The sequence below is a fragment of the Aethalodelphis obliquidens genome, unplaced genomic scaffold (genome assembly GCF_003676395.1).
Source record: "Aethalodelphis obliquidens isolate GAN/ISIS:26980383/991018 unplaced genomic scaffold, ASM367639v1 scaffold12, whole genome shotgun sequence".
Lineage (NCBI taxonomy): Eukaryota > Metazoa > Chordata > Mammalia > Artiodactyla > Delphinidae > Aethalodelphis > Aethalodelphis obliquidens.
In genome coordinates, this window is record NW_020837956.1 from 18,920,049 (window position 1) to 18,946,404 (window position 26,356).

The window sequence follows — 26,356 nt, forward strand, 5'->3', positions numbered from 1 at the left end:
TGAGTTGACAGATATACTTCATGGTGCCCTGCTTTCCATTCTGAGGCTCATGGCAGACATCACTAATCAATCACCACATTTTATCCTGGGCAGCTTCTCAGGAGGCTGCCATCAGATACTAGTTATCTCCAAGTCCTATTCCAGTTCTACTGATTCTAAACACTTATGAAGAAGCACATAACCCCAAATAGTAGGATAAGAACATGAAGAGGCCTCAGGACATTCCTTAAATGTACCTTAAAAAATTATGGGGGCGAGACTTCCTTTGCTTTTTTGAACAATCAGAAATAATTTGCTTCATGACAGGATGTTATGTTCTTTAACCATCTGGCTCTGCTCCTAGGTGACTTGTGTTGGGCACGTCATTGGTGCTGTGGTCGCCGACACCCCAGAACACGCACAGAGAGCCGCCCATGGAGTGAAAGTCACCTATGAGGATCTTCCAGCCATTATCACGATTGAGGTAACTGGGGAATGGGCTGCCTGGAGAGGGGAGAGCTACCTGTTCCTGGAGACACCTTTATTAGGATCCTCTAGAGGAGATTCAAACAGCAGGTGGAATCTGACCCGATAAGTTTTTAAATCTCCTCCAGCCTGCGATTGTGTGGTCCTATGAATCCTTCCCCATCATGATCCTAGACTCAGTCCATAAATGGCCAAGCTGAGTTCTTCCTTCCCAATTTCAGCTCCAGCTGGTTCCTTGAGGGATTCTTTGCTTTCCTCAAGATCCAGGGTTGTATGTCTGTATCTAATGAAATAGAGAAATAGGACACCTTGGGCTACAACTGAGCTTTAAGTCTATATAAGAAACTTACAGAGATGGCTGTGTGACTTATGTGGGAAGAGAGAGGTAATAATTCCAAGAGCTTCTCTTCCCCAATCCCTTTAAGCCACTTTCCGTCCTTTAAAGCCAAGTCACTGAAGCTTTGTTTTAATCCTCAGGATGCTATAAAAAACAATTCCTTTTATGGATCTGAGCTGAAGATTGAGAAAGGAGACCTCAAGAAGGGGTTTTCGGAAGCAGATAATGTTGTTTCAGGTATGGCCGCATGATGCAGCAGTGGGAATGGGGTGGCCCTGGTTTATGAGTTAAATTCAAGAGCTGTACCTGAGCCCTGGAGCAAGGGAGTGATTTCCTGACATTTCCTAACAGAAGAGTCTCTCTGTTGTTTGTAACAAAATACTAGACAGGTGGCTGGGAAAGAACTTCAGCATCTTAATCTCTACTCTCCTGTCTCTAGACTGGACATACCTAAGTGGTTCTGGAGACATTATAATGTGTTGGATTTGGAAGACTGTCTAGGGAAGATAAGGGTCACAGATGTCTCTAACACAATATTGTAAAGCAATTATACTCCAATAAAGACTATAAAAAAAAAATAAAGGGTCACAGATGTCTGACCAGTCTTGGGTCTGCCCAGCCTCTGGCTACACAGACGTCTGGTCCTCCCCATCTGCCTGAAGGCAGTCTTCACCCATCTCCAGCTAGTGCTCTCTCCTCTCCTCCCCCTTTCCCTCCCGCACTGGGAAATTAGGTCCAGAGCTCTCACCCCAGAGCAAGGCTGCCTATCAGCCCCCTTTGGGGATGGTTTTCTACGTTGGTTTCTGTACATCGCTAAGTTACTAGTATGCCAGCTATCCAGCTGGACTGACAGCTTGGGGTCTGGGAGATGCTGTTTATTTTCAGCTTCTGAATCACATCTGTTAATTCCTTTTTTACTTTTTCCAAAATTTTACAATGATAGTCTAAAAAGCTTTCATTTCCGCTGGCTGCAGCAGGAAGGGAGCTTCACACCTGATGCACTTCAGTGTCGTTCTGATCTCTTTGTTAGCGTGCGGGGGGTCAGCTCCCAGATGGCTAAGACTTTGAGACCCTTTTCCATCCCAGTTGGGGAACTGAAAGGGTACCTGTGAACAGCTGGTAACTGCACAGGGCCCTGCATGAGTACATTCTCTCCTTAAGCGAACTCACCGCCTCTGCAGCATCGGGCTCACTGTGGGGAGTCTTGTTGCTTCTCCAGGCGAGTTGTACATCGGTGGCCAAGAGCATTTCTATCTGGAGACTCACTGTGCCATTGCTGTCCCGAAAGGCGAGGCAGGGGAGATGGAGCTCTTTGTGTCCACACAGAATACCATGAATACCCAGGTAGGTGTCCAGTGGGTCAACAAGGGGCCGGGGAAGAGGGAGACATGGGCTGATCCAGGAAGGCATGTGAAGGTAGTGGTTCGAAGCCAGGCCCTGTCACCAACAAGCTGGTGTCATTGAGCTTGTTATATAACTTTCTCATCTATAACATGGGGCCTGCCCAGGACGTTGTAATGATTAGATGAGTTTTAAAACTTGGATAGAGCCTAGAAAATGTTAGCTATTATCATTCCAGTGCTGTATTGCCTTGGTCAGATCATATCTGGCCTCAGTTTCCTCATCTATTAAATGAAGGGGTTGTGCTAAGTGAGAGCCATGGGGACCACTACATTAGCTGCAGTGGCTCAAATATTCCTCATTTCTCTATTGCATGTAATAGGACAGTGGTTGCCAGTGTTTTGGGCAGCTGGTCTTACCCTCGTGACCCACCAGTTCCTGGCCAAATGGAATGAATTTTGGCTCTGAAAGTAGGCTGTGAACAGCTGCTCACCCCTCTGGTTAAAAATGAGTGTCTAGGGGCTTCCCTGGTGGCGCAGTGGTTGGGAGTCCGCCTGCCGATGCAGGGGACACGGATTCGTGCCCCGGTCCGGGAAGATCCCACGTGCCGCGGAGCGGCTGGGTCCGTGAGCCATGGCCGCTGAGCCTGCGCGTCCGGAGCCTGTGCTCCACAACGGGAGAGGCCACAACAGTGAGAGGCCTGCGTACCGCAAAAAAAAACAACAACAAGAAAACAAAACAAACAAAACAACAACAACAACAAAAAAAAAACAAGTGTCTGAATTCAGTGCACAGTGACTGATGTGCGCCAGACCCTGGCACCACTACCCAAGGGCTGCCCTGGGACAGGAGGGGGATTCTCGAATCAAGGAATTTCAGAGTTCATAGCAGTAATTAGGCTTCTGTGTATCGGGTAGGCTCTGCGTCAGGCCTGAAGTAAGTCCAGGTGGCATATGCATTCACTGGGAGTATTTTGTTCTTTTGCCCACAGTCCTTTGTTGCAAAAATGTTGGGGGTTCCAGTAAACCGGATTCTGGTCCGAGTGAAGAGAATGGGAGGAGGCTTTGGAGGGAAGGAGACCCGGGGCATCGTGATGACTGTGGCTGTGGCCCTGGCTGCATACAAGTGAGTTCCCCCAGTGGGCTCTGGGAAGAGGAATAAGGCTGCCTCTGCCAGGAAGGCTTCCTGGATTCCCCCCTTTGGGAAGTAGATTCCCCTTGCTTCAAATTTTCACAGCCCTCGATGTTTAGAACTCGTGGGCATAGGGGTGAGGGCAACATCACCTGGTTCATTGTATTCAAATGCATGTGTCCATGTCCTATCTCTCCTACCTGGCTGTGAGGACCCCAAAGGTAAGGACACACTCCACACCCCATACCCCACACCTGGATGTCCCCCACCTTGTCCAGCACAGTGTCTAGAGAGCGAAGCAGTCCAGTGTACCAGGTAGAGAAAGAAGGCTTCCTTGCTGTTTTTATCCCTGAGACTCACAGGGCTGGGCTGTTGTAGAGGTTTCTCATGCTCTGGTACCTCCCCCAGGACTGGCTACCCGGTGCGCTGCATGCTGGATCGTGATGAGGACATGCTGATAACTGGCGGCAGACACCCCTTCTTGGCCAGATACAAGGTTCTAGATGTCGGGGGCTGTGTCGGGTGGGCAGTGCCCTCTGCTTAGGAAACTGGGGATAGAGATTCAGGGATCCTGGGATACACTCTGACTTTTGTCATGACTGCCTGTAGAAATTCAAAGAAGGAATAACAAGGAGAGAAATTCAAATCAACCAACAGCAACATAGGAGGGTGATCCTGGGGGAGGCTGACAGGCCACTTCCCAAGAGATGCCACGGGATGCTGTGCGTGACTTCTGTGAATTCGCTGGGGTCCAAATCTGGTCCTTGTCCACTCAGGCTCGGAAACATGATTTGTCAGCAGATCTGGGGTGAATCCATCCCACAGGATGGCCTAATGTTAATGTGTTTACAGCCTGATGTCAAAGTCAGAATGACCACTTAGTAATCTCCAATGAGAATGCAACTTTCCAGGGGCCTGGTCAGGTATAAGCTGTGAGGGTGCCTGCTTGGCCAGAACATGTATGGCTGGGCACTACCCAAGTGCCCTGTGGGACTGTCCCTTTTCTGGGCTTCTGTGGATGACCAACTACTGTTCTGACCATGCATCCTCCTCTCTACACACCAGTAGAACCTTACAGGTCCCAGTCTGGTGCTATAAACCTGGGAGCCCTCTGTCTCCACAAGTTGGCTTTGAACATCTCCTCTTTGGCCTCTTCTGACTTTATTCCATGATTTAACTCACCAAAAGGGATTGCATTTCTCTTATTCCCAAATTTTTGTGGGCTCCAAGAAAGTAACTTGGTCTTGTGGGGTTTCAGGTTCCTTGCTTATGAAATGGCCTGTCAGGGTTTGTTTAGATAGTTTACACGAGGTTGGGGATGTGAAAGCACTTTCATGCTTGTGCAAGGTGTAACTTTTGCTGTCTTCTGGCCAAAAGCTGTGAGCGAGTCTCCAGTTTCTCTCCTAGTTTCTCTTCCCAGCCCTCCCCTCCCTGACCTATCATGACCCGTGTTCTTTCTTCTACCTCCTCACTTCCGTTGGTAGAACCAGAAGCCAGGAGTAGGGAGGAAGAAGGAGGAGTGTAGGGAGAAGGGGCGTCCAGGGTCCATCACTGGGGAGATGTTGGTTCCTCTCTTCTTCACCTGTGAGGTCTGGTGATCTCTTAAGTTCGACTTTATTTTGTGGTGGGATGTCTTATTCTTTCTGTTTTCTCCAGGTAGCGTAAGTGGGAGGAGATGGCTAGAGACAGACAAAGGAAGGGGACAGTTGAGAACTCACTCTCCTTTTTTTCAGGTTGGCTTCATGAAGACGGGGAAGATTGTGGCTGTGGAGGTGGATCACTACAGCAATGCCGGGAACAGCCAGGACCTCTCTCTCGGTGTACGTAGGATGTGCCCTTGCATCCGGGGTGACTGGGAGGTCACGGGTGTGCCCCATAGCATGTTTGCACATGCGGGAATAGGCCTCCTCAATCCTTGCCTGTTGTTGCAATAGCCTCCTACTTGGTCCCCACCTTCAGGTTCTCCATCCTTGGTTATTCTCTAAAGCATGGAAGTGATCATATTACTTATCTGACTAGAAACTCAACCTTCTGGTGCAGGATATTTTGCCAAGCAAGTAAAGTTAGTTACAAAACTTTATGTATAGTATGGTGACATTGAGTGCATGAATGTAATACTAATTTGTGTGTGTGTGTGTGTGTGTGTGTGTGTGTTTAATGATACGCATGACAAAAGTCTGATAGACCATACTCCAAACAGTGACTGGGTGGGATTAAGGGGGGATACTAACTGTCATTTTCTATATTATGCATTTCTGTGATGTTTGAATTTTAAATAATGACTTGATTTACCTTTTTAAAAATAATTTAATTGAAATATAGTTTGCATAACATAAAGTTCACCCATTTGAAGGACAGTTGACCTTTGAACAACGCAGGCATTAGGGGCACCACCCCCAACCCCACAGTCAAAAATCTGTGTTGGGCTTCCCTGGTGGCACAGTGGTTGAGAGTCCGCCTGCCGATGCAGGGGACATGGGTTCGTGCCCCGGTCCGGGAAGATCCCACATGCCGCAGAGCGGCTAGGCCCGTGAGCCATGGCCGCTGAGCCTGCGCGTCCGGAGCATGTGCTCCGCAGGGGGAGAGGCCACAACAGTGAGAGGCCTGCATACTGCAAAAAAAAAAAAAAATTCTGTGTATAACTTTTGACTCGCCCAAAACTTACCTACCAATAGCCTACTGTTGACTGGAAACATAACCAATCACATAAACAGTCCAATTACACATATTTTATATGTTATATGTATTATATATGTATTTTTACAATAAAATAAGTTAGAGGAAAGGAAATGTTCTTAAGAAAATCATAAGGAGAAGAAAATACAGTACTGTACTATATTTATCGCTACTGTAAATTTACATGATCTGTTTATAGGATGAACCGTCTGTCTGTAAGTACCTACATCAATATTATCTTATATGATACAAAACACTGTAGATGTTATTTGAATTACTAACACTAGACATCAACAATGAAAAGATAATGTGAAAGAGAAATTCATGTTTATTTACAGATACAGTGATTCATGCATTGATAACGAAGAAGCAGCAGTATGATTGCTTTATGGTAGCCCAGTGTAATCAATACGATTGCTTCAGGATAGCCTAGCCTATACACTAATGAATGAATCGTTATAAAATTTTTATGACACACAGTAATTTTTATGGCATATAGTATATGATTACAGTCATAGACATAATATAGTACTGAAAACATTGTTACATTTTTAAAAACCCACTTCCCTGTGATGATAGGCTGAGAGGCAGTTTCTCCAATTACAAGAGAGGGGCATACTGAACAGTAATATAATTCTTTGAAAGCAAAGTTATAAAACAGTAAGAAAACTAACATATTATTTTATATTTAAAATCACTTACGTTATACCTATGTAAGGATAGACTAATATCTACATATATCCTATGCATTCATGTCATACCTTTTCCTTAATTTTTTGGTATTTCTAGCCTCTTCAGTTCATCTGTGAAGTTTTTCAAATTGTTGCAAATCTCCAAAATAATGTCCAATATCTTTATTGAAAAAATATGCTTATAAGTGGACCCACACGGTTAAAACCATATTTTTCAAGGGTCAGCTGTTCTACAATTTAACGGTTTTAGGACATTTAAGGAGTCAGGCAAGCATTATTGCAATCCAGTTTTTTTAACACTTCAATCACCTCAAAATTATCTCTTATGCCCATTTGCAGTCACTCCTGTTCCTACCCCTCGGGCCCAGACAACTGCTAATCTACTTTCTGTCTTTACAGATTTTCCTTTTGTGGCCAATTAATATAAACGGAATCATATACTATGTAGTCTTTCTTGTCTGGCTTCTTTTCTCTCAGAATAATGTTTTTGAGGTTCACCCGTGTTTTAGCATGGATCATTCCTTCATTCCTTTTTATTGATGAAGAATATTCCGTTGTATGAATAGACCATTTTTTGTTTTCCATTCACCACTTTAAGGACATTTGGGTTGCTTCCAGTCTTTAGCTTCATGGATAATGCTGCTTTGAACCTTCTCATATGACATATATTTTTGTCATTTTGAAAATTAACCAAGTTACCTTGGGGGTACTACCTTTTAAGTTTTTTAAATCTTAATTTTATAACCATATTAGTTATATATGCATAGATTCTTGTTAAAAAAGAAGTCAACCATTTCAGGAGAAGCAGAAGTTCCCCATTTTTCCCACTTTGAATGTGCTAAGGGCTTCTCTAATTGGCTCAATTAGGAAACATTATACTTCAGATCTAGTGTAGGAAACTGTTCAAAAAAGAAAACATTTCTGGTAGTCTCACCAAATATAACACTTGCTTCTTGGTGTTGTAGGAAAATCAGGTTGAAAAAGATATAGGACTTATCCCCAAAGATTTTACAAGTGTTAAAATTCAATCCAGCAAATATTTATCAAGCCCCTAGGGTGATGACATATAGAAGAATATGGCATTGTTTCTGCTCTCTAGAAGGTCACAGTATGGTGGGGGAGACAGATAATAAAAGATAAAATGAAGTACAATTGACAAAGTGCTAAGGGAAAGCAAAAATGGAATTGAGACATATAAAAATCATGTAGGATGACTAAGACTGAAAAAAATCAAAGAACCCCAAAAGCAACCTGTGGGAAAGAGGCTATAAATGGGGAAGTAAATTAAAGCCAAAATGAAACGAACAAACAAAAGCTACCATTTAGCTCATCAGAGAGATGAGTTATCACACTTTAAAGAAAGAACAGGATGCTATAAAAATGAAGCAGTCTAAGAATAAAAATGAAGCCTTGTGAATTAAAACTGTGAAAGCAGAAGGGTTGAAAGAAACTTGAGGTGCTCTCTTAAAAAAAGAGAAAACAATGGGGAAAAATAGCAAGAAAATACAAGAAAATCTGAGGACCAGCCCAGGAGATCCAAATAATAGACGTTTCAGAAAGAAAGAATAGAAAAAAGAGAGAGAAGGAAAACTATTAAGAAATAATTCAAGAAATTTCCCAAAACTGTTGGGCATATATTTTGAGATTAAGAGAGCCCATCCAGTAACCAGCACAATGAAGGAAGATAGACTTATGCTAATTTACATTATTGTGAAATTTTAGAAACCTGAGGACAAAGGAGATTTTACAATTTTCAGGGAGGAAAAAAAACGGAACTCATTCCAAGAGTTGGAAAGGCCTTGGTTGGATTTCTCAATACTGGGGAGCTAGAATGCACTAGTAAAATGCCCTCAAAATGCTGAGGGTAAATGGGAAACGTAGTGCCAACCTAGAATTCTGTATACAGCCAAGTCATGAATTAAGGGTGAGAGTAGAATAAAGACATTTCAGACATGCAAGTTCTCAAAAATGTACCTTTAGATATACACTTTTGGGGAAGATGTTGACGGTTGTACTCCAATCATATAAGGGTGTAAAACTAAGAAAAGGGAAGACATGGGATCCAGAAACAGGAGATTCAATGTGGAGAGAGGCAGAGGGAATCCTTGGGATGAAAGTGAGGGGAAAACTCCTGGGCAACAGCTGAACAGAAGCCTAGGGGCTGCCAATTTAGATTGAAGTTGGCCAGAAGGCTCCAGAAACAATTTCTTCAAAAAGATGAGATTAATAGAAAATCAAATGTGTTTGAACATATTGAAAACAAATTTGTAGTAATATGTGCATAGAAAATGAAGCAAATGAAAAAAGTAAAGATACTTGTTAACTCCAAGGGGGGAAATATTATCAAGAAAGAGAAGTAAACCTAGTATAACTACATGGTTCAGCTGTAAGTGATGTTTATAGAATGATTAAATGGACAGTTGATGAGAAGGAAGTATAACTATACAAGGACGAGGCGAGATAGGAAGCTGGTGTATATGTAGAGAAAGGGGGCTGGGCGGGAACTAAATCCTCCTTTTCCATGATGGGAAAACAGTATAAAAAGTCTAAAACTGAACAAGTCAAGAAGTGGCAATATAAGCATTATTTAGAGATGTGGAGGACAATGTAAATAGCTGACAGATATAAACATTATTTAGAGATGTGGAGGACAATGTAAATGGCTGACAGAGAATAAGTGGTTGCTTCTGGGCAGTGGACGGAAGAAAGCGGAGGCAGCTGCTGGTTTGTATAACGTGGCTTATGGAAGTATTTGATTCTTTAAACTATTTGCAGTACAAGTTTAATGAGAATAAAGTCACCAATTTTTTAAAAGAGGCAAGTGATCAATTCCAACTAGAAGATCTGGGAGGGGCTCCTCCATGTGGGAGCTGAATGGGGATTTTAGCAGGTAGATATGGTGGGGAGGGGCCTTACGGGTGAGAGTAACATGCAGTCAGAAAAGAGGATCAAAAGTATATGGGGGGGACTTCCCTGGTGGCACAGTGGCTAAGAATCCGCCTGCCAATGCAGGGAATGTGGGTTCGAGCCCTGGTCTGGGAAGATCCCACATGCTGGGGAGCAACTAAACCCGTGCACCACAACTACTGAGCCTGCGCTCTAGAGCCCGAGAGCCACAACTACTGAGCCCGCGTGCCACAACTACTGAAGCCCACGTGCCTAGAGCCCATGCTCTGCAACAAGAGAAGCCACCGCAATGAGAAGCCCACACACCGCAATGAAGAGTAGCCCCCACTCACCGCAACTAGAGGAAGCCCGTGGGCAGCAATGAAGACCCAATGTAGCCAAAATAAATAAATAAATAAATTTATTTATTTAAAAAAAAGTGTATTGGGGAAAGGTCAGTAAGTGTCTTGAATTCCATGCTTAAAGATATACAGACTTTACTCTGGAGATAGTAAGTGCGACTTTGAAGCAAGTGCTTGACCTGCTATGACCTCATATTTCAGAATGAGGCATAAATTAGAAGGAGGAGACACAGAAGGCCAGGAGTGCACTAAGGAGGTTTGCAATACCCCAGGAAAGAAATAATTTGGGCCTGAGGAAGAACAGTTGACTGTGGGGCTGGCAGAGGTGGGGATGCTCACAGCCCTTGAAATTCCTTTTTGGAGGAGCCAATGAAATCCATGCATCGTTTTCTCCCATTTTGGTTTCTTCTGCTTCAGATAATGGAACGAGCTCTACTCCACATGGACAACAGCTATAAAATCCCCAATGTCCGGGGCACTGGGCGGCTGTGCAAGACCAACCTGCCCTCCAACACGGCCTTCCGGGGCTTTGGGGGGCCCCAGGCATTGTTCATTGCCGAGCACTGGATGAGTGACGTCGCGGTGACCTGTGGGCTGCCTGCAGAGGAAGTAAGCGGGGAATCTGGGGGCACAGGTCAGAGGAGGTTAGCCTGCTTTGTATCTTGGACATCTCCCGTGGGGGTAGAGGATGGGCAGGCGCTGGTGAGGGGCAGGAAGCTCAACTTCCAGTTATGCCCCCCTGGTCTCTTGCCACCGACCTGGCCTCAGTGTCTCTCTCCTTGGGAAGGTACGGAGGAAGAACCTGTACAGAGAAGGGGACCTGACACACTTCAACCAGAGGCTTGAGGGTTTCAACTTGCCCAGGTGCTGGGATGAATGCCTGAAGAGCTCTCAGTATCACGTCCGGAAGAGTGAGGTTGACAAGTTCAACAAGTAAGCGCCAGGAGGGGAAGAGCCTGACGTTCTGGGGCTTCTCTGGGTTTCAGATTCTATAGCCTTCTTGCTGAAGTCAAAATAAGAATAATAACTTAATAGGTAACTTAGGAGGCTGCTGCGTTTGCTAACTCATTCACAGCCATCTCTTTAAGATCCTGAAATGGTCTTCAGCCCTGGGGCTCGGGGCTCACAGCACTCAGCGTCATAGCACATCAGTGTGGTCCATCTTTATATGTTTGTCTGCCTTCTGGGCAGACGATAGTCTAGAGAACACCAGCCTGGGACTAAAAACACCATGTTATGTGCCTACCTCTGACACTAATCTATAAATGTGACCTTGGCAGTCACTCCATCTCCTTGGGTCTCAGTTTCATCATCTGTAGAGTGGGGATAATTGTGCTGGCTCTGTCTTTCTGACAGAGTTACTTGGATAACCAAATATACAGCACAAAGAAAGTATTATCATTATCGTCAGCGAGCCACAGTTCCTCCCTGGGGCGAGTAGAGTCCAAGATCACCAGAGCACTCTGACCCAATCCGAATCCCACTCAAGACTTTCAAGGGTGGGCCCTGTTTCAGCTCCACTGGAGGATCTAGAACCCAAATTTCCGCTGTTCTCATTTTGTCTACATAATTGAAGCACAACTCAGTTATGACAGAGACTAACTGGGCAATTCCAAGGATGCTTTGTTCCAATTTTACAAAGATATTGACATAAAATATGTTCAATCTGACATGAATATAGTGGAGAAGTTGCTATGAGAATTTTTTTTTTTCTTCCCTCCAGGGAGAATTGTTGGAAAAAGAGAGGATTGTGCATAATTCCTACCAAATTTGGAATAAGCTTCACAGTTCCTTTTCTGAATCAGGTAATTGCTTTATATAATTTTGTCCATCTCCACTGCACTGGGGCCCCATTTCCCCCTCTGCTTGCGGTGTTGCAAGGGAAAGCCCATTGTCACGGGAACAGAGCTGAACAGAGGAACTCTTTGCTGTGTAAATGAAAGTTGAACTTGCGCATACCTACTTGATCTGGGGTCAATGTCTAGTTCTTATCTTCCTGCCTATAGGACTATGGACATCTGTTCTGCCTTTCTGATCCCATTTCTTCGTCAGGAGAATCATGACAAAGACCTACCTCCCTCTTAGGATAGGTGACAGAGAGATATGAAAAAAATAGTTTTGCAAACTACTGAAAGACTATATAATTAGATCGTGAGTTTTATACTGCTTTGATTTTTCTGTCTGAGGTTTCTATCCAAATTTCTACTGCTGGTTTTCTTTTTCCTGGGCTCCAGTACTTTTGGTCCCAGGCCTTAAACTGAGTTAGGATTTGCTGGATTTTCTGTTTGGTATCGTTCTCTTCCCTTAGGCAGGAGCCCTGATCCATGTGTACACAGATGGCTCTGTGCTGGTGAGCCACGGGGGCACAGAGATGGGCCAAGGCCTTCACACCAAGATGGTCCAGGTGAGCAGTCTGGAGACCATGGGCATCCGCCCCAGCACTGTGGTGTCTGCGTGAGGGAAGATGCTGTGAAAAAGAGAGCAGTGCCACATACCAGAAGCAGAGGCAGGCCTAGGCTCTGGCCCTAGCCCTGCTGCTCATTTACGTGTGACCCTGGGCAAGTCTGCTCCTCTTCTTGGCCTCAGTTTCCCCATCTGTGCAAAGGGGTTGGCCAGGTGATGATTCAGGCCACTTCCATCACCAGCACTCTAGGGCTCTGTGACTGTGTGTAAGGTGTGTGTTATGTGTATTAAGGTAGCTGGCTACCCTCACGCACACGGGACTCCTCCCAGGGGCGCTGAATTAGAGTTGGCATACCTGCTTGGCTTGTGGGTACTGGCCAAACTGGATTTTTTTAAAAGCCAGGGTTAGTTTAAAAAGGCATTGTTCATCACCATTACATTTATGACTTTTTTTAATCCAACCAAACCACTCCATAAAGTGCTGCTTCAGATTCAGACAGATGTGAGAACATCCGAGTCTCAGTAGAATTATGGTTTACGAAATGATTTTCTTTTCTGTAACAGTGAATCTGAATCCCATCTTGGGGAGAAGGTAGACAAGCCCTTCCCTAGGGGGTGACGTCCTCTCTGTTCGCAGGTGGCCAGCAGAGCTCTGAAGATCCCGACCTCTAAGATCTATATCAGCGAAACAAGTACTAACACTGTGCCTAACACCTCTCCCACGGCTGCCTCTGTCAGCACCGACATCTACGGACAGGCCGTCTACGTAAGGAGCCTCAGGGGCCACCATGCTGAGGGCCAGCCCAAGGCGGGGGGCGTGGAGAGTCCCCGGGCCGGGGGCTGGAATGGCTCCTTGCAGGCTCGTGGCTGTGGCCATGCCTCTGGCTCTCTTCTCCAGGGGACACCAAGCTAAAAGAGGGGCTCAAGAACCACAACCACTTCCATCAAGGCCAGGAAGGATGAACGTGGGAGGGCAAGGGCAGCTGGAGGGAAAGCAGGGGATTCTGGGAGGACACAAGACAATGGAGCGAAATGGAAATTCGATTGTGGGGTCAGCCAGGTCAGACCACGTGCTTTGTCTGATGTCATCAAACAAAGGCGTTTGACGGGAGAAGGCACCTCCTTAGGGATCCCTCAACATCTCCCCCTCTGTCAGCCTCAGGACTGGGTCAGGAAGTGCTCTCCAAGCAAGAGCCCACGGCTTCTACCCTGGGACTCAGACATTCCCAAGAGGGTGGCAAGGCTGTCTGAGAGGCACTCTGGGCACAGCGTCGCTTGCAGGTCCTCGGGGTTTTGTTTGGGTCTGGGAATGCAGAGGACTGATGTGTCTGCCATGTGGGGCATGTGTTCTTCAGGAAGCCTGCCAGACCATCCTGCAAAGGCTGGAACCCTTCAAGAGAAAGAATCCCAGTGGCTCCTGGGAAGACTGGGTAAGTCTGAGCTGATTCAAGTCGCTTTTGCAAATGAAAGCGAAGTTAAGAGCAGGGCTTTGTCCCCGACCCTGGGCAGGAATAGGAGGTCGGGATCTAGTCGCACAGGCAAAGAGAAGTTGAGGAGCTCTGTGTACTTTCACAGGACAAGTAAATGCCCAGCCATACTGAGCCCCGCTCTACAATGTTCACAGTTGAGGGAAGTCACTTGAGGAGAATTTTTGATCCAGAATCTTGACAGCCCCGTGGGAACTAGGGGTTCAGCTACCTTGAGCCTCAGAAGACGGGGTGAGTGCTACCTCCGCCTCACTGAGAAGCCTTGGTCCCTTGGGGCTGGTCCCCTGCCCCACTTGTCTGCAGTCTTGGTGAGCCTCGTTTTCTCCAAACCTCCATCTCTTGGAGGGCTGCCCCAGGAGCCTCTCCCCTTGCCCAGCTCTGGGGTCCGGAGACGCTATCTGTGAGGGGGCAGGGAAAAGATACTGCCCGCGAGTTTATATCGTCTCTGTGATTTTAAGAGTGACACAACAAGCACTCATGATAAGAATGAGCCCAGTTCTCTGATTTCTGGTTCAGAAGCCTGCATGTCAGAAACCCTCAGAGGGAGGCTGCAAGGAAGTGTCTCTCAGGTGAGAGACCTCAGCTCCTCCCATGAGCAGAAATAGCCATGGTGGCCCTGCCTCACCTTCCCCTAATGTTGGAATGAAAGGACTGGATATAACAGTAACACATAAAATGTGACCACACGTGAACCAGCGCAGATAGTACAGATCTCCCTCAACAGAGTCAAAGAAAATAAGCTATTTCTCTCTGACTCACTCACCTTACTATGCCTCACACAACCTGCACTCCCCTGCCCACATTCATAGATACCACATGCATGTGGGTTGATTTTGGTAGTTTGAATTTTAGTATGGATTTGTAAGGCACCGTAATTGTTTTTAATAATGCCTTTCCAATCCGTTGACCTGGGCTTTGTCCTCAGCTATCGGCCATGTAGTCCAGTGTTCCTTATAAGCAGATAACCCCCAAAAGGCCATTATCAGAAGGGTGTGATCAGGAGACGACAGGCATCAAAGCTCTTTAGTGTTTGTACTGTACTGAAAAATAAGCCATCACTGCCACCCCTATGATCTATGTATATATTTGATATCATGCACATATAGTAAGGATCCTAGAGAAATTTTTTCTCTAAACCTTAGTTTTCTCATCGGAAAATGAAGATAATAATCTTCATAAGTGCTGACCTTATAGGATTGCACTGAATATTAAGTAAGACAGTATCTGTAAAGGACTCAATAGCATTTGATATATAGTAAAGTGCTTGGTAATTGACAATGATCATGATGCAAACTATATCAGTAACAAGTTAAATCTTAGAGCTGTGGATATTGAAAGAAAGAGAGAGAGAGAGAGGAAGGAAGGAAAGAAGGAAGGAAGGAAAGAAGGAAGGAACGAAGGAAGGAGGGAAGGAAGGAAGGAAAGGAAGGAGGGAAGGAAGGAAGGAAAGGAAAATTTATTATGTAGTTAAAGAGATAGAATGGATGGAGAGATGAGTAGCTTTATTAACAGGAAAGTATAAGTAGGAACACAAGGCTAACATGTTAAGTATCAAATGAGCCGTGTACAGAGCTGCTGTTGTACTGCCCAGATTAGGGAGTAATGACAGGAGAAGTGGATGAAGAGGCAAGCTTGCGCTGGTTGCTGAGGGAAGAAAAGGATTGGGACAGATATAGCAGAGGACCCACGTAAACAAAGGTGCAGACGTGTGGGGACATGAAGGATTGGGAGAGACTTGACACTTGATTTTGGCTGGAGTAGCAATGATGTGTGTGTTACATAAAGCCAGAGAGAAGACTGGGGTCCTGAATGTCAGGCATTTGGTCTATTGCTCTGTAGGCAATGGGGAGACATGGAAAGCTCTAGAGGAGGGTAGTAACATGGCTACTAGTGTGGTGTGTTAAGATGACCCCTCTGACTTGGCTGGGCTACACGGCAGGGCGAGGAGGCGACTTGAGGCAGGAAGACCAGTTAAGAGGCTACTGCAGCGCTCCAGGCTTCAGATGACGAGGACCTGGTGCAGGGGGTACGGTGAGAAGGGGAGGTAAGGTATGGAAGTGAGAATCACTAGGAAAAAGAGTTGATCAGCTTCCAGATGAGGAAGACAAGCTTCTGAAAGCTTAGTGCTGGGCCAGCGTTTCTGGAAACCATGGTTCCCCCTTCCTGACGGCCATTTCCTCTGCTCAGGTCATGGCTGCCTACCGGGGTACAGTGAGCTTGTCTGCTACCGGGTTTTACAGGTAAGTAAGGCGCTGATCTCGCCCGTCTTACAGTGTGTCGTCATCTTAACCTCTGCAGGGCCCTCCAGCCCTGAACTCTGTCAGCCTATGGTCAGGAGAGAGCAGTTGCACCAAAATGTTTGTCTCTCCAATGGACCCCCACCAGCTTCAATTCAAAGATGCTCTAAACTGCGTGGGCTCACCCAGCTATGCGCCGGAAGCACGAGCTGTTATATCGGAAGACCTCTGTTCTAGTTCTGGTCTTAGAGTATACTATTCCACCTGGGGGAATCACTGGTTCTCTCTGAACCTGTCTCCTCATTTATTGACATAGCGGGTCAATTACCAGCCATTCGCCCCTCAGCGTTCTCCTGCAAGAACCAGAGGCGTCTGGTGTTCCGAGTTACCCGTGTGTGTTACTTTGTGCTACGCGTCACATTTCTTTAAGGAGGCTTTCCTTCAAAAGAATGAGAGGAGGATTTAGAGCACATAGTCCTGTTACAAAATGCAGAATTCAGTGGACCTAAAGTGAGTTTTAGAAAAGAGCACATATCTTCTGCAACTTTAAAATTCAGTAGCAGAGACCCTGTCCATCTGATTTAGAAGCTGTAAAAAGATATGATCGTATCTACTGTCAGCCATAATGTTTTAGCTTTCTCTGGGAAATTTAACTAGTGCCTTTTCTTTCACAGATCAGTGGATTTGGAAAATAGTTCAATGTTTGCTTTAAAAGGTCTTGTGTGAATTTATGAATATATATAATATATATGTAACATAAATGTATATATATATACTTTTAGGGCAAAGCAATGTTTTGCCAGTGTTCCTTGGGTTATGTAATATTTGAGCTACACAAACACAAACTAATGCAAATTTTCTCATAAGTTCCTATTTCATTTTTAGAGTTGATAAAACTGGGGTTATATCAGGGAACACCCAGATGAAGATGGTGAGTTCAGAGGTCAAAGAAGGTGATAATCTCCTGGGAGAAGCCTTTTCCCTCAGCCCTGTATTGGTTTTGTTTTCATGCAGATTCTGATCACATCAGCTCACATCATTATTTCTGTGGAGTGAATAGAATAGCACAGATACAGAGTGTTATAAGCAGAGAACACACACACACACACACACACACACACACACACACACTCGTATATGTTGACTCATGCAAAATTGGAATCTTATAAGATAGTCAGGATTGAAAAAGAAAAAAAATTATAAAAGAGCATCTGCTTTTATTAGCAACCCTTTGCTCAAATCATTTGTTGAAACTTAGAAGGGATCAGTAGATGAGGAGTAATACCAGGCAAGGTGGCTGCGTTAAGAGGCACCCAAGTTGGCACGAGGTACTGATCTTATTACCTTTCACCTCGAGAAAGGTGAGCAGCCCTGTGAGCAGGTGAACTTGTATGAAAAGCTCACAAGCCGGCCCAGAAAGAACCTTTGGTTCTGAGATCTTGAATCCCTATTCAGTAGATCATTTGGAGTGTAGCTTGTGTCCTTCATGAGCTCAGGCAGATCTGTCACCTCCATTTCTACCATGTAGAGGCCAGCATGCTGGGAGCCTCCACTGCTCAGCTCTACAGAATGATTCATATAAAGGCCATTGGCAAAGTAGAGCCAGAGACAAGGGACAAAATGCTCCGGAGTGCCTGGGTTTCATGAACAGGTTCAAAATGTTCAAAACTCATGGACTTTTTTGAAGAACAGCTGAATAAAAAATAAAACCTTTAGCGTCTCAAGATTTTAGGGGACAAGCTATCTGTGTGTGTATGAGTGGGGGGCATGTTCCTCTTAATACATGTGCAGTATTTTCTCTTTTCTCCCCCAGGACACCCAACCTTGGCTACAGCTTTGAGACAAACTCAGGGAATGCTTTCCACTACTTCACCTATGGGGTGGCTTGCTCTGAAGTGGAAATTGACTGCTTAACAGGGGATCATAAGGTAAGAAGTTTGCCAAACTTTAGTACTAAAGGGAAAAAGAGAAACGTCTGAAATCGCAATACAAAGAGCCGATAGGAATGAACTTTCTGGTTGGGAAAATAATGTGTTAAATCATGCCTTGGCAAACTTCCTATAAAGGACCAGAGAGTAAATATTTTACGTTTTCTGGGCCACAGAGACTCTGCCTCAATTATTTCACTCTGTCTTGTAGCGTGGAAACAGACATGAACGTGTGTAAACAGATGCTCATGGATGTGTTCCCATAAAATGTAATTTATGCACACTGAATGTGAATTTCGTATAGTTTTCATGTGTCACAACATATTCTTTTTATTTTTGTCACTCATTTAAAAATGTGAAAACCATTTTTAGCTCACAGGCCGTAGAAAAACAGGGGACAGGCTGGGTTCAGCCTGTGGAATGTAATTTGTGAACCCCTTCCTTACATGATCGACCCAGACACAGACAGGTTCAAAGCCTCAGGAACCTGGGGACCTGCCCTTCCTACTCAGACTCCTGCCTGAGTGTGCCTGGAGTGCTCTGCTTGTGAAAGTACTACTCGGGTTGGCACTTAATAACCTAAGGGTCACCAAGACCCCTCTGTCATTCCACGCATCCCTTTCTTTTCAAACTGCTTTTATTTTGCTCTCTGTACTAGAACCTCCGCACAGACATCGTCATGGACGTTGGCTCCAGTCTGAACCCTGCCATTGACATTGGACAGGTAAGACTCCTGGGGCGTCAGAGTGGTGACAGACTTGGCCACTGGTGTGCCCCACCACCTCCTAGGGTCCCCAGCCACAGCGTCTTGTCCACTGTCATTTTTAAGCAGGTCTGAGCACGGTACCAAGTGAGTCTCCCTGAGTGGGATTTAGGTAGGTGAGAGCCCACCCAACTCTCGGGGCGGAAGACAAATCCACGTGGTTAAACTTGGAAAGGGCGCTCATACATCAGAAAACAAGATGATGGGTGGTGGGAACACTGGGTGTGCACACACTCAAACGCATGCATACGTGCACACACATGCATAGTCTGAGTGGGAGCATGGGGGAGTGGAGATTGAGTCTGGGATCAATGTGCAGGTCGTGGGGTCTCAGGTCAGAGGCATCTTCTCCCTCCTCATTTCTCTTCCATCGAGGTCAGCTCTTGGACCCTAGGAAGTAAATGCTACCAAGCGCGGGGTGGTGGAGGGTCCTGGGAGCAAAAGACATGGGTTCCAGCAAGAGGAATAAAGGGGTGGCTGGAAGAAAATCACTTTTGGAAAACATGAGAGTATTAAGCAGAGCAGCAGAACAGAAAAAGACAGAGGGAGGAATCGAGAACTGAGGTATTGAACATCCGGCAGAAAACGTGCATTGTTTCTCAAAACTGGACAGTTACTGAGTATAGAGAAACTTAGTCATAAATCTGTTTATTAACTCCCTGAACAATTGTGGTGAGGAACCCCTGCTACAGGCAGGCACAGGGCTCAGCACGGCAGACACAGATGCTCAGCACCTGGTCTCCCCCAAACACACTTGCTTAGCTACGATGGTGCCACATATCACGATTCTGAGCAGTGAGGCTGGGAGAGCAGACGTGTGGGCCAGCAGAGCATGGCAGTGCCCTTTAAGAGATCTGTAAGCTACAGCAGAGGCGCTCTTCTCCCAGAGGGCAGGCAGGGCTGGGAGTTCAGAAAGCCTCAATCCTACTGTCCAGGAAAGTCCTCCTCTCTTGTGGGGCTGCCCCAAAGCGCATGGTCCCACTCAGCACAGAGGAGGGGCGTGGGCCCCTGCGGCACACTCAGCCACCATCAGCCCACGAGCTTGCTTCTCAGCTCGGGGTCGCCATTTCTCCCCTGGCAACGTGGAAGGAACATCTCCGTCTGCCCTGCGGCAGGTTCTAATGGGAAATTACGCCTACAGCTGCGTGTCCCTCCTGGAATGGCCGACAAGTTCTGAAACTGATTTCAACGTCAGTGCCTTTGCTGTGCCTACACAGATGCCTGGCAAAGGCCCAGATCAGTTATCCTGGGCTGGGGCGGGAGCCAGGGAAGCAGTGGGGGGCTCTTTTCAGCTTCCTTCCAGGCTCCACTGCAGGTGGGGCTTGGTGCCCGCCGTGGGAAGCAGCACCTGTCTTTGGGTGAGGGGGGCGGGAAGGCAGGGTAGCCACGGTCTCTGTCTGCCCTGCAGGTGGAAGGGGCATTTGTCCAGGGCCTGGGCCTCTTCACCCTGGAGGAGCTACACTACTCCCCTGAGGGGAGCCTGCACACCCGTGGCCCCAGCACCTACAAGATCCCTGCATTTGGCAGTATCCCCACTGAGTTCAGAGTGTCCCTGCTCCGTGACTGTCCCAACAAGAAGGCCATCTATGCATCCAAGGTACTGTTGCCCTGGGTCTGTGCTACCTTCCAGTCTACCCTGTGGGAAACCACGGGTGGTGATGAGGGGCTCCAGCCACCCGCCATGTGGGTCTGTGGGGGGCTCGTGTGGAGGAGAGAGGAGAACCTGACACGAGCCTTGGTGAGGGCGATGGAGGGGTGGGCAGTCCTGCCTGGGAACATAGGGAACTGGGTCAAGGATGACACCACCTCTGTGTGGTCCAAGCCAGCGCTTGTGGGTACACTCAGAGGGATTCCTTAGTTCAGTCCTGTAGGTGGAATCCTGACCTACACCCCCGTCCCAGGTGTGCATCCCCAATGCTTGATCTTAGAGATGATCTCACAGGTCCAGCACCCATGTTGTCTCATGAGAATCAGCCTATTGACTGCACACGGGGCAGCGCCTCTGTGCACACACTTTCACCTCCTTCAGTGTCCACCACTAGACCTTAAGTCTTGATCAGCACGCCTGGATGGTTATAACCATCCTTTATTTCCTCCATGCTCTGAATAAGTATGAAAAAATGGTTGAAAATCAGTCAAGCTGATTGATACAGTTGTTGGTCTAGGAAGGAAGACAGATAATTACTTGTAACCAATGAGACACAGCCCTTTGCTCATCTCACGGTTTACTTTACTGTGGGAGGGCCTGGGATACTTTGTGATCCTTGCCATTGGCTCTTACACTTCACTGCACATCAGATCACTGGGCGTTGGAGCTCATGATAAAAATGCAGCTCCATATGTTTATGTATGACTGATTCACTTTGTTATAAAGCAGAAACTAACACACCATTGTAAAGCAATTATACCCCAATAAAGATGTTTAAAAAAAAAAAATGCAGCTCCACTGGGCTCACCCTTAGAAATTTTGATTCGGTGGGTCTGTGGTACAGCCCTGGAACCTGCGTTTTTAGCAAGTGTCCCTAGTGATTCTGGTACAGGCAGTCTGTGACCTATGCTTTGGGGGATAAAACAACCTCTGCTAGAAAATAGTTTAATTCCTATTTGTCACGATGCCTCTATTTCAGCAAATTGTGAGAATAATTATGCTGCCTGTAAGAGCTGGTGACAGAGCTGCAGGTAGATTATTCCCCTAGGCTTATTGCTGTGAGGAAAGGGTCAGATTTCTTTTTGTCTGTAAAATATAGTTACTTAATATAACTTTCAACGGTCCATCGTATTTGCACGGTGTCACCAGAGAAAATCACATAGTAAGAGTTAAAAGAAATATACCCACAAGGTTGAGTCATTTACTGCACTGATTGTTCTCAGCCTCTGATTAATTTTGACCGTTCCTCCTGTCTTGCTCGATGTAGCCACTAGTGCTGGCTGGGCTCCCCGACATCCCCAGCCCTGCAGATGTGGAAGCTGGGCCCTCCCCTGACTCCCCGCCTACACTCTGCTCTGTCCACTCAGGCTGTTGGGGAGCCGCCCCTCTTCCTGGGTGCCTCCATCTTCTTCGCCATCAAGGATGCCATCCGCGCAGCTCGGGCTCAGCACACAGATAATAATACGAAGGAGCTTTTCCGTCTAGACAGCCCCGCCACCCCGGAGAAGATCCGTAATGCCTGCGTGGACAAGTTCACCACCCTGGTATGATGCCCCCTCAGTCTGGGGAGGCAGGGCATAGGCTGGGGAAGGTTCTGTTGCAGAGAGAGGGGTGAGACAGTAGGCTCTCTCTCAACTGGGAAGTCTTGGGTCCACGCCCGCCCTCTGCTATGCAGTTGAGGTACCTCCTCCAACCTGCAGGAAAATAACAAGAAACCCCTTAAAGCTGCAGCTTGCAGCTAGGCCTCCTGAGAGGAAGGAGGGCTGTTTGAAGCACATTTATCACCCACAGATTTCATTATTTTCCATAACGATGAGGGTGATGGATAAAACTCCAGAAGAGCCTAATCTTTTGTGTCCATCACTGGCATTTTTGAGACCCTTCTTTGTTAAACACACTGTGTGAGGTACTAAGGAAATGGAGAGAAAAAGAAGAATTAATGAATGAATGAGATGGACCACATTTGTTCTGTGATTACCCTGTGCCATGCTGATACTGGGGACACATAAGTGCCCTTGAAGAGTTTGCAGCCTTTTAGGAAGCCAGATGATTGCACTACGTGGTGATCGGTCACTACCTTGGAGGCGTGTGTAGCAGTGAACTCCACGGTCGCTGGAATCGTTTTGGGGAAGCCCCTATGTGATACTTGTGGAGACAATGCCTGGCAAAAGGAGACTGTGCCAGGACAGTTTCATCCACTGGTGGAGCCTCAGAAGCAGCCCAGTCTCTGAGTTGGGCTGAAGTGGGCCCTGCATACACAGGACTCTTCAATTGCCTTTGCAGCCTCCGTTGAGTTAGCAGAACTGGATTCTTCCTGATACCCAAGTTGGATTTCCTCTTGGATATTTGATAGGAAATTTGATAGGCCTTTTGGGTTTCAAGATGAAGTGGGTACTCATGAACCCAGAGTTCCTGGGATGGGAAGGGTACAGGAGAAGCCCCGGGGGCAGGCAAATCCGCCATCAGTACTGAGCGTGAGGAAGGAAGATGGGTCCCCAGTCAGGCTGCCCTTTAGGTTTTCAGTAGATTTAGCTTCAGGGTGAGGACCACACAGCCCATGCGCAGGGCTCCCAGGCAGGGAGATGCCCACACCTGTGCAGCAACCTTCCCATAGCCCAGAACCTCCCCACCGTGGCCCCAGTGCTGACAGTTACCCAAACCCCATTCTCAGAGGGCAGAGGTGCTGCATGGCTCCCAGGAAGCTCACAGATTACAAAGTTAGCTCCTTGTATATAATCTGATGCAGAACTCAATGATTTGATGAGCCCCTCCTCTGAGGCCCTAGACCTAAAGCAGAGTTTCAAACCTAAGCCCCTTTGTGACGCTACAACACCCAGGTGATTTTAAATCCCTGCAGTGGATTTGCATGAGCAGCTGATCCAGGAGCAAGTGTGCTTGTGAAGGACTGTGTCACATGACAAAGGGCCCCTTCTCTAGTTGGGCATCCCTGGGTCTCCAGAGCCTGCCACAGTGCTTACCACATGGAACGAATGACTAGGAAATTAAGGGGTCCTGCCCTGGGGGCACTCCCAACATCTGGGACTGCAGAGTGGTGTCTGGTCTCGGAATGGTGGCTGGCACTGGTGTCCTGAGCTATGTGAAGACCCTGCAGTAAGTTCTCTGTTGTTCCTTCCTAGTGTGTCACTGATGTACCAGAAAATTGTAAACCCTGGTCTGTGAAGGTCTGAAGAAAAGCCCCATTGGAGTCTTCTTATCCTACACTGGGGATTCCACGGAAGATGACACTTGCTCTGCAGAACATGAATTTATAAAACTTGCAGGATGACAACAGTGTGATTCATCAGGACGGTGTTTGGAAGAACATTGAATGCATTGGACGATTTTGATCAAAAATATGATTTATAAACACAATGATAAGCAAATTCAGAAATGTTAGGCCCAAGTGGCTAATAGGCAATTAGCATCATTTCATGTCTGTTGTAATCACGTATTTGAAATAGATTTAGGAAGTGTTTGTGCTATGTCCCAACTCACTGGACAGCCTGTATAACCTCAAGTATTGACAGCATCTGTTCTTCAAAGAGGATTTCCACAAACCTCCAGAAGCGTAAACCAAAGTAACTCTGAATCTGTGAGCCTTCCTCAGAAAGCTTTTCCTTCAAACCAGTGAGCGTCATATTATAACCTCATATCCACACTCAGATTTGCAATGGGACAGTGGGGTGAGATTCAAACCTCTAAGCACTTCATTGGAGAGAATAAAGAATGAAACAAATTCAAGGTTAATTGGATTTAATCTTCTTAAGCTGCATAAAGTAAGATTATTCTATAACACCAAAAGCCAACAAACCCGGTTATTGAGTACCTACAATGCATTAGCTTCTTCCTCTTTGTGCATTAAAAAAAGATCAGGTTTAAAAATCTTCAACTGAAGCCAGTAGTTCCCATCTACAAATGAGGCTACTCGAATCAAGATAGGCCAGAGAAAAAACAGTCAAGGAGCCTGGGTTCTCATCCCAGCCATGTCTCTAATTATCTTTGTGACCTTAGGCTGTCACTTCCCTTTTCTGTGCTTCATTTTACTGCAAAATGAAAGGATTGGACTGGAATAATCTCTTAAGGTCTTCTCTGGATCTAAACGTCTATAAATATATGACCTAAAAACTCCAGTTACATAAGGGAACTGCAGCGCTCAGAGACTTGGTTCCCTTACTGTGATGTGCTATCTGGGCTTCATGAACTTGACTTAAATCCCCCCAAGTGTCTGAGGTTGGAAAAGAGAATAGGAGAAAGGCAAGCATCCCCTCTGCTTGTTCTGACGGGTGATTTCCACCTGGTACTAGGTGGACAGTGTGACCTTGTCATGTGCCTTCACTGTATAAAATATCCAACATTCTGCTGGATGGGATCCACGGTTCTGGCCACAGGAGGAGGATAGTGTAAACCACGCAGCTGAGCCCAGTGCTTGATGTCACCAATAAATGAAACCGTCAGCTGGTTGGCATGTGAGAAATGCTTCTTCATCATCATAATCACACCAGATGCTGACATCTGCCATATATTAGCCAACCTTCATTGCTAGAGAATGCACACACCAAACACTCACATCTATACACACACACACACACACACACACACACTTTCTTACAAAATTCCTTTCTTCAGAATATTCTAGACTTTTACAGCATGATTAAAACTGAAGAGCTTTAGAAATAAAACCGGTATTTGCACTGAGATCCACACAGGTCCGTTTCATTGATTTTCTGGAATGTTCTAGGACATGGCCTGAAACTGAGATGTGTCTGTCAGCTGTTAGTAGTCTATCAGGGCTGAACAATGACTGAATTCCCTCTGAGCTTAGGAACAGAGGCAAGGCAGGGTGGTCGTGAAAATCAAACAGGCAAGTGCTTTGTGAGCTGTAAGTCACCGTGCTATTCCGAGGTGTTGCCTTCCTCAGACACCTGGCCTTGCCTTGTTGTCTTATCTGTAAACTGCTTCAACTCTGTAAAGTGAGGGTCCTTGGGCTTGGTGTTGCACAGGGGATGCCAGCACTGACTGCAGTATCTCACTGCAACCTGCAGAGGGCAGTGGAAGACTGGACATGAGACCATAGTCTCCAGCTGGCCCAGCAGCATTGCGTCTGCTGCAGGTTAGTTACCGGGGAGCTGATTTTACTGCCTCAGGATAGACCAGGTGTCTTCAAAGGTCTCTTCAAGAGCCGGATCTGAAGCTGATTTAGCGTTTCAGACTGAAAAAATCTCAAAGGAGCTCTCAGAAGACATGGGTCAGCTGTGGGAGTCTGAACTCCCGGTGAATGGCTGGCCCGGGAAGGCAGGTCTTACTTTCTCAGCATCTACAACTTGCCAGGTGCCAATTTTCATGTTTTACATACGGGGTCTCATTTAATCATCCCAGTGGCCTTAAGAGGTAGTACTTTAATGTCTGTAACGACATGAAGAAGAAACCCTACCCACAGCCGTGCAGTAAACGGGCATTTACTCCTGGAAGACAAGCTGCAACTGAGCCATGGAGGCAGGGAAACCTGGCGTATACCGGGAGTCCACCTGCCTGTCAGAGTGGACCCGTGCTACTCAGGCTCCCAGAGGTTGGACGAGGCCCCTGATGGCCTATCTGTTCGCCTGTGTGCAGGTTAGGACTCTCACAGGGGCACGGCCAAGCCGTGGACTGTGGTCAGAAGGCAGTGATGAGCTTCAACCTACTGCAGCTAAAAGGTGGCTGGGGAGCCAGGACGGGGAGGACAGGATGGATGGAGGTCGTAGGAGGAACCGTGGGCAAGGGATAAGGACAGAAATAGTCCTAGCTGATGGATTTACGACTGGGAACATCCCCGGGCCCACGGTATTTTTATCTTTAGCGGAGGGGGAGCCTGGAAACCATTCCCTTTGCTGCCTATTTTAGATCCTGGGACAAGGCTGTTCGGAACATGCAGCTTCCTTGACCTGCTGAGGCTTGATGTCGCCCTGGGGCCCCCCAGGCCCAGGGACCTGTCCTTTTGTTTTGTCTCTATCCTGGACTGGG

The 26,356-nt window shown here is 46.6% G+C and overlaps 1 protein-coding gene across 5 annotated transcripts in view; it reads left to right on the forward strand.

Moving 5' to 3' along the window:
• XDH (xanthine dehydrogenase) overlaps positions 1-25,071 on the forward strand; it is a 61,344-nt gene extending 36,273 nt beyond the window's left edge. For 2 of the 5 annotated variants that reach the window (XM_027113459.1, XM_027113460.1), the window contains 18 exons: positions 344-463; positions 943-1,039; positions 2,022-2,146; positions 3,135-3,268; positions 3,683-3,770; positions 5,008-5,094; positions 10,308-10,499; positions 10,678-10,823; positions 11,614-11,695; positions 12,199-12,294; positions 12,931-13,059; positions 13,649-13,723; positions 15,968-16,020; positions 17,831-17,945; positions 18,604-18,669; positions 20,117-20,305; positions 21,724-21,900; positions 23,494-25,071. In XM_027113459.1, the coding sequence (XP_026969260.1) occupies positions 344-463; positions 943-1,039; positions 2,022-2,146; positions 3,135-3,268; positions 3,683-3,770; positions 5,008-5,094; positions 10,308-10,499; positions 10,678-10,823; positions 11,614-11,695; positions 12,199-12,294; positions 12,931-13,059; positions 13,649-13,723; positions 15,968-16,020; positions 17,831-17,945; positions 18,604-18,669; positions 20,117-20,305; positions 21,724-21,900; positions 23,494-23,544 (2,022 nt within the window). In that variant the 3' untranslated portion in view covers positions 23,545-25,071. Of the gene's footprint in view, positions 1-343; positions 464-942; positions 1,040-2,021; positions 2,147-3,134; positions 3,269-3,682; positions 3,771-5,007; positions 5,095-10,307; positions 10,500-10,677; positions 10,824-11,613; positions 11,696-12,198; positions 12,295-12,930; positions 13,060-13,608; positions 13,724-15,967; positions 16,021-17,830; positions 17,946-18,603; positions 18,670-20,116; positions 20,306-21,723; positions 21,901-23,493 lie in introns of those variants that run through there. The other 3 variants (XM_027113458.1, XM_027113457.1, XR_003434103.1) reach the window with 3 other exon arrangements.
• The last annotated feature ends 1,285 nt before the right edge of the window (positions 25,072-26,356 follow it).